This window comes from Sitodiplosis mosellana, unplaced genomic scaffold (assembly GCF_009176505.1).
Source record: "Sitodiplosis mosellana isolate CC-2019 unplaced genomic scaffold, AAFC_SMos_1.0 Smas_scaffold_1221, whole genome shotgun sequence".
Lineage (NCBI taxonomy): Eukaryota > Metazoa > Arthropoda > Insecta > Diptera > Cecidomyiidae > Sitodiplosis > Sitodiplosis mosellana.
The window spans coordinates 1-7,810 of NW_022596463.1; the positions used below are offsets into that span (position 1 = coordinate 1).

The following is a 7,810-nucleotide window of genomic DNA, read 5'->3' on the forward strand; positions in this document are numbered from 1 at the left end:
AAAATGTATTACTGCTTATGCGAACGCTCGAACGGCTACTATTCATACCCAATGAACCTTTAATGGTGAAACTCAATACTTTTTGTATGTAAATATGCATCGATTATGCACAAAACACTACGCTTTTGTATGAAGTCACTAAAAAAATATGGGTAATTTTTTGGTGATACCACAGTGCATACCGTATGCATACAAATTCGCCTTTTATTTTTCATACAAATTACACGATGACCATATGCATAATCCATGCACGTTTTGTGCATATTACTCATATTTTATGCAAAACTGATGTTAATTTTAAGCAATAGAAACTAGATGAAAAGCTTGATGTTTGTTATTTCTTTATTTTTTATTTATATTATTTCTGTTTTTTTTTATTTCTTCAATGTGTGCAAAAGAGGTATAAACACAAAATCGTCACAACTTTTTAGACGCAACATTTTCGCTTTGATTTCGTTCAAATTAAATGACATTAGGTTCGTTTCACTTTTTCCGTCTGACTTGAAAATATTTAACAGACTAGAAGACAATGGGTATGTGAAAAAGTTCTCTAATCTGGGTACTGGTGTACCGTAAACATGAACTGCGTTTCCTGTTGACATAACATATTTGAATTGAAAGATTTCAAGAGAATAAGTTAGAATCCAACTGTCGGCTATACGCTTTGAGGAAAATGTACAATCGCCATTGATAATTATTTCTTTGAAAATTTGAGTGCCATCGCGAATTTCTGAATGTTTATATTGCGGGAAAGCTACATTTTTTATACTGCATGAGTAGAAGTCATCGTAGTCTAGACTTAATTCGACAATTCTTCTACTAATCTGTTCAAGAGGCAGATTTGGTTGTTTTAATCTGAGTTTTAAAAAATTCAATCTATTCTCGAAAGCATAAGTGCTAATGTCATTTAAATTCCCAAACATTTCTACATCGTCACATACGTGATTTAACAAATGCACGTTACTACCGATGCTGTGGATGCCATAAATATCTGCATAATTTTCTATATATCTACTGAACCAAATTTTACTGAGTGGTAAGAATACTCTATAAACATCTGTATAACAAATCGTAGTGGCACACACCAGTATCAAGAAATGTCTATAGACATCTTCGGGCAAGTAATTTTTCAGAACAGCTATACCGTAGTAGAGCAAAAATGACCTAAATTCTGTTCCCTTCCAAAATTTAAAATCATCTAAACAGCGTATTGATCGATGAATTTCACGTGGTTTGTCCTTGTTCATATCCCGCAGGAGCGTATTTATTTGAACGATATCAATTTTCAGCCATTTCCTGCCATAGCCAACGTCACCAAATAACCACACTTTGAGCAATCTTTTCATAATTCCTAATTCGAATAAGTGGAGCGGATCTGATGTTGGGAATGCCTTAATCATGTCGATTTCCAGCTCCTCCAGTACAGAACGTTCTTTGTGGTGACTTGAGTGCTCTCGATTCCGAAATTCGATATCAGTTCGTGGCGAACATCCTATTTCTGCGTAGTACATTCGTTTTGCTTCTGCAGACTTTGATCCAGTCACTTTGCACTTCTGACACCCATTAGTATGGTTAAAATTCACCGTACCTATTGGTATTTTAAATTGAATTAATAGACATGAGAAGAATATGGCGAAGAAAAATCGGAGTACCTTTAATGAAGGCTCTCGCAGGGGAATCGCATATGCAGCATCTAAATGCTATAGCTATATGGTAACCATTCACCCAAATTCCATTTTGCATTAGCCTTTTCAACTCAATAACAAATGGCTCCAAATATTCTGTTAAATTATTTGGCTTTTTCATGCCACACCAAATAGAAATAATCATGGGACGGATGTGGGGCATTTCTGAAATTGTTTAAGGGAATGTTTGTTGTACCTTTGACTTGATCATGTATATAAAATATTGTTTTTTTTTGTAAATGATAATTACTGTGAATTGAAGATAGAATCGGCCAGAAAACACATTGTGAGCTCTTAAAAACCGGAAGGCCGTCCATATTAAAATTGAGTTTGATTGATATGTTTTCATTTAGCTTTGAAAAAATCAGTTGCAGGTTTCTCTCAATGCCATTATACCAATATTTTCCACCTGCTTTCTCGACAATTTCCATAGTTTTTGGCGTTTTCATCAAAGTTCGATAATCTTTTGGTAATTGTGCAACACCTTAAAAACAATAACAATATCAGTTTTATTATACTCTTCGAGCAAAAGTCGATCAAGTTTCTTCACATTAAAGACACAACAGAATACAATTGAGAAAGTTATTATTTATATGGTACCTGCTTTGTTCATTAAACGTAATAAATCGTTCACAGCTCTTGTAGTAATTCCATGAGATTTTACCCATGACCCAATCGATTCATTTAATTTTGGTTCGTTCATGTTGAACATATTTAATTGTGAAACTCTTTGCGTGTCATCCTCCAGCTGTATTTCGTTCAAAACCTCATTACGCCTCTGAGAAATCAATTTGTTCACTTTTCTATATCGACGAAACCGTAGATTTTTTTTCGAAATAGTTCTTTTTCGTGTCATTTTCTATATAATTCATGAAATACCAAATCAATAAATACTATTTCTACTTTTAAATAGTCAAAGATTGTTTTTTCACTTGACACATGACCACATGAGTTTTTTGTAGTTTGAATGTCAAAGTGTCATAATTGTGACAAATGAATAATTGCATTCCATGTAGCAGATGTCAGCACTTCATTAAACTGAAGCTGTCAATCGAATAGATGAATTTCAATTATATGACAAAAGCGTGAGATTTCTTTTTTGGTCAACTCTGCAGGTAAATATATTTCCAAAAATACGCAAATCATTATAACTCCAAATATTAATGCTGTTATTCCTTCATCAGTTCTTAAGCTATAACCGTGTAAACTGTCTCGTCTCAATGTCTTCGTTATCAGAAAACATAATTACTATCCAAACAAACGAAAATGATTCTCCAGGCGAATGCAGTGTAGAGAAAACAAAGTCGAATCAGAACCAACCAACATCATCAAAACGAGTAGCAGTCGACCAAAATAACAATGACCTGCCAGCAAAAAGACTCCGTAATAAGACACAAAAATATGGTCAGCTGGAATACGAGATGAATGATGATCATTTGTTCAAAGAGCTGGAAGCTTCAAGTCAAACACTTGCGGAAGAAGTTGATGAAAACACTCCTCCAAACGCAATTGATTCACAAATGGATCAGCAAGATGACCCCATGAAGAAATTGCTATCACCTGGAGAGATGATTCTTTACAACAAGATTATGCAAATTCATGCCGATGTCAAAGTGTTACAGAGATCCGTGGTGGGCTTCGAGGTTAGGTGCATCGAAAGTGAAAATACTCAAAAACAACAGTCTAAGATTAAGAAGCTGGGCAAAGTTACAGATGAACAGCTGCAACAGTTGAATTTACCATTGACCGACGAGAATGGTATCACTGGGTTCAACACAAAACTAAAAAAGAAAGACTTCTACGATAAAGTCGTAAGTCGAATTTGTTGCAATATATAGTTTGATTTGATTATGGTCAAATATTGATTATTGATATTTTGTTCTAGTACAAGATCTTCAAGTCTGTTGGAGGAGAAACGGGCACTGCTGTTGGCGAAGAGGTTGTCCAACGAATTTGTGACTATATGTTCAGCGAACAATTGTTATCAAATATGACTTGGACAGGGAAATGTGGACAAAAAGAAAGGAGAAAGATTGCGTTCAAATCGTTCGTGCAATTAATCGAGCTGTTTTGCAATTTAGGCCATGCTGCAGACAATACATTTGACAAGCAAGAATGTCATCGTTTTTTTGTCTACAAAGTGCTTAAATATGCATATAAAAAGTCTTCCGATGAAAATGCCCAAAAAAAGACGACCAATGTCAGCGAAACCTTGTCAGATGATGATATTATCATCGTTGTTCCAGGAGACCCCATTGCTGATGCACCGAGTCTTGGCCAAACATCCACATCAAATCAAATGAGCTTACATACGCCATATAAACAAGTGAACACGCAGTATCAATCATTTCAGCCAGTTTCAGGCCAGAAATATCAAATTATTCAGTCAACACCAGGGCAAAGCTATCGAAATATACAGGGGATGCCAATTTGCTATACCAATAGCAACGTATGGACTAACCAAAAGTGATTTTTTTTGTAAACATATTCAAATATCATTCATATTCTAAGAAAACATACAAATAAATGTTGATTATGTGTATTCACATGTGACTGATAGCTTTAAAATAAGCTCAAGTTTTTATTTCAATAAACATTACAATTTGTTTAATAGGATACTACTACTATAGTGGTGAATGTTTTGGATTTGTTGAATGTCTTCTTGTTTAAATTTATTCTCAGATCAAGCTCAAATATTGAGACAAAACTTCGGATTTCAATGTGATCGATTCTTCTCGAACTTTTTCACGTAGAACGAATGCCATTTCCTTTGTTGCTTTTTGCAACTGAAGATTTTTTCCTTGCAGCTTCAAAAATCGAAGACCCTCTTCCAGGTTAAATATCTTCCCAAAGAAGCATTTTCCACTGCAACGAAAAAAAGTAGTAGTTATTAGTAAAGTTACGTCGTAATTGATTTACGTGTTAATTCCAATAAATTCATTTACCTTAGCGGTGAATTGAAAAACTTCACAAGTGCATAATTCTTCTCGATTTTCGTAATAATGGCAGGCCATTCGGGAAAACCACGGACTTTTCCGAAACAAAGTTCTCCCACTTCGAACTTCTTTTTCGCAGGAGCAACAGCAGTCTCTGTCGAACGTTGTGATTTGGCTGGCTTGGGTTCCGCTGCAGCGACACCCATTTTAAACTGCGATCCGGTGCGAGTTTTCGTACCACACGAAATGCTTTCCTTATTCAAGAAGACAGCTTCGTTGGACTTTGTTGCACGTGTTGTCGGATGGGTAGGATATTGTGATTTGGCTGGCTTGGGTTCCGCTGCAGAAACACCCATTTTGGACTGCGATCTGGTGCGAGTTTTCGTACCACACGAAATGCTTTCCTTATTCAAGGAGACAGCTTCGTTAGATTTTGATGCATGCGCTTGCAACCCAAGGCTCTTAACCACAACGGTGGGGCTTGATGGAAGAAATCGTTTTGACCTCCCATTCGATTTCGATTTGGTTTGGATTGCCGTAGCGGGTGAAGTGGTTTTTTCGTTCGGTTGGTTGGATTTGGTATTCACCTTCTTAACTGGTGTCATAACCTCAACTACGACACATGATTGTGTGACCGGGTCAATGTCCGTTTTTGATCGCAATCTGGAGCAGATATTTGTATCACACGAAATGCTTGGTTCAATTTTGGCCGGCAATTTTGAAACGTGTTGCAGGCGATTTTTATTTTTTTTCGCTGTCGCCGGCTCTGCAGCAGTTAGCTTCTTTGATCGCGTATGCATCTGGTACATGAACATACAAATATGTTAATTTGACCACTGATGTTTATAAAAAAATAAAATATTTTACTGTTAACAACTTACCTTTTAAAACTTCTGAAAGTATATCAGGAATTGTCAATATTTGATTGTCCAAATAGTATTCTAATAATGACGGTATGCTCCAAAAGTTGCAATGATGGATATATATTAATGTGATGAAGCTGAATCACCCACTTTGACAGATCGGTTGCCATAAACTCGTTGAACAACGTGAAGTTGGAGACAATGAACGTTTTTTCCCAATTGAACGTTTTATTCCATTTGAATAAAATGTAAGCAATATGTTGTTTCTACTAATAGACTCCTCCAGGATATTTGCATATAATTTTTAAAAATGAATGATTGTGTTGATTGAAATATGTAATTTAAAATCTGAGGATTTATTTTTCCTTGAAAATTTGTATTTTGACATGTTAAAACGTTATTGGACATTTAATCACTGTAAAACATTTGTTACATGATTTTACATTTCATAAGTATAAACTATTTTTAATTTCTTCTGCTTACTATTTAATTGATTCCAACACCATTTTCGATGTCTTATTTTAATAGATGAAAAATGTCATTGGCTAATTGTTCGATTCTGGAGGAGAATTCTTTATTTCTACTAATGGACTCCTCCAGGATATTTGCAAATAATTTTTAAAAATGAATGATTGCGTTGATAGAACAGCATTGAAATGTGTATAAGATAATGTGATGATTTATTTTGTCTTGAAAATTTGTATTTTTATTGGATAGTGGCACTTTTTTTATCACTGTAGAACATTGGTCAAATGATTTGAATAAGATGTCAACTGTTTTTAATATTTCCCTACCTATAGTATACTATGTAACTAAATCCATTGTTCTTTCATTTGTACTAAACATTTTGAAATTCTGTTTACATTTTTTTTTGCTCTAAATGTTTTACTGAAATTTGTACTTCAATCAAAGCTATGAAATATTTGCTACTTCCTAAACGATTTCTGCAGAAAAAATTCTTCTTTGGCTGGACTATTTGGAACTAAAAAGTTGAATCACAAAAACCACGTCCTCATCTCCGCCAATGAATGGTACAATACCTTTATGTCCATAGGCATGGGATGACGGGCTGGTGATTTGGCGAATACCACCAACTTTCATTCCTGGTATACCGATATTCCAACATAACAGCGATTTGCGCTTTCCAAGGGTCAATTCCATTTCCATTGGCTGTGAACGAGCATTACCTTTTGCTGGACGTACTGTGTATTTGAATTTCACGGTGCTGTTTTTTTCCACAATGGTGCCTGTTCCATCTAAAGTATCTTCAATGATCACACCCCCTGGCAGTTCTTGTGGTCCCTAGTGGACAAAGCAGGATATCAGAAAATTCAAATTATTTAGTTTGTGAGCAAAAAGTCTCACCTGAGTAGCACTGAATTTCGGCTTTTTTGCAGAGATGAAATCGTCGTTCTCGATATCGCCAGTTTCATCCGTATCTAATATGTAAATATGAGTGAACACTTAGAACAAAAATATATCAAAAACGTTATCACCTTTCAAATCGTTCAATAGCTTCGATGCAGCTAATGCGGTCTTGCGTGGGGTTCTGGGAATAGTCGGAGCTTGGCCCATGTCACCTTTGCCTTTGTATGCATTGAACTTTGGTGAAACATCCATTTTCATGTCCGAGTGATAACCTGCATAAGCGTTTTGAGGCGTTTTGACATGACCACCTTGACGAATCGAAGGAGACATATGCAACAATTGATGCTCGTTGGACTGGTACTGTGGAAATTTTGGCAGTTTGATGTCTGGAAACAAAATTGTAGACTTCTGAATTTTTCCTAAACGAAATCAAATTTATTTCATTTCCTACTTGGGAATTCTGGTTGGCTTTTTTCATCAGAACTCTCATCGCTTGAGTTTTCGTCATCAAGTACGTAGTAGCCACTCAGGTATGCTGTTGATTCAAACGTCGCACGCATGTAAAATTCGACCGTCTGGCCTTTTCCAAAAGCAACGTCAATGGTAGTTTGTGGTATGTTTCGGCTTAAGTTGGCCAACAATGTATGTTTGCCATCAGCTGCTACCCAAATGGAAGCACAACCATCCTGATCGTCATCAAATGTCTCTAAATCGAGCACAGCTTTGGAAACCTTGAAGTTCTTCTCGACTCGGGTTTTATTCAACCGCTTTTGTGCATCCAATTGAATGCCTACAATATATATATTAGGGCGGGTCGATTTGTAGGGAGTGAAAAAAATCGACCAAATACCTATGATTTCCGTGTTCTATGGGTCATTCCAAGAAAATTTGCCCAAGGAACCATACCTCTGTCGTTAAAATCGAGTCTGCAAGTTTTTGCGTGTAGTTATTTTTGCGC

General features: G+C 35.9%; 4 protein-coding genes across 4 annotated transcripts; 1 reads left to right on the plus strand and 3 right to left on the minus strand.

Moving 5' to 3' along the window:
* Positions 1 to 43: 43 nt before the first annotated feature.
* On the minus strand, positions 44 to 2,598 carry LOC129571070 (uncharacterized). The gene is made up of 4 exons (XM_055450840.1): positions 2,286 to 2,598; positions 1,936 to 2,169; positions 1,653 to 1,850; positions 44 to 1,588 (listed from the first exon to the last, which is right to left on the minus strand). Exons 1-4 carry the CDS (start codon positions 2,539 to 2,541, stop codon positions 375 to 377), a joined length of 1,902 nt encoding a protein of 633 aa, XP_055306815.1. The 5' UTR covers positions 2,542 to 2,598; the 3' UTR covers positions 44 to 374.
* Positions 2,599 to 2,736: 138 nt separating this feature from the next.
* Positions 2,737 to 4,155, plus strand: LOC129571072 (uncharacterized). The gene is made up of 3 exons (XM_055450841.1): positions 2,737 to 2,800; positions 2,870 to 3,496; positions 3,571 to 4,155. The coding sequence occupies exons 2-3, from the start codon at positions 2,906 to 2,908 to the stop codon at positions 4,153 to 4,155; spliced, it is 1,176 nt and encodes a 391-aa protein (XP_055306816.1). The 5' UTR covers positions 2,737 to 2,800; positions 2,870 to 2,905.
* Positions 4,156 to 4,214: 59 nt separating this feature from the next.
* LOC129571073 (uncharacterized) lies at positions 4,215 to 4,871 on the minus strand. Its single transcript, XM_055450842.1, has 2 exons — positions 4,631 to 4,871; positions 4,215 to 4,550 (listed from the first exon to the last, which is right to left on the minus strand). The coding sequence occupies exons 1-2, from the start codon at positions 4,825 to 4,827 to the stop codon at positions 4,364 to 4,366; spliced, it is 384 nt and encodes a 127-aa protein (XP_055306817.1). The 5' UTR covers positions 4,828 to 4,871; the 3' UTR covers positions 4,215 to 4,363.
* A 1,585-nt stretch (positions 4,872 to 6,456) lies between these two features.
* Positions 6,457 to 7,642, minus strand: LOC129571074 (39 kDa FK506-binding nuclear protein-like; the record flags this gene model as incomplete). Its single annotated transcript, XM_055450843.1, has 4 exons — positions 6,457 to 6,786; positions 6,850 to 6,923; positions 6,981 to 7,238; positions 7,304 to 7,642. Coding segments are annotated over 4 exons (1,001 nt in total), but the record flags the coding sequence as incomplete, so codon positions are not given.
* Positions 7,643 to 7,810: the final 168 nt, after the last annotated feature.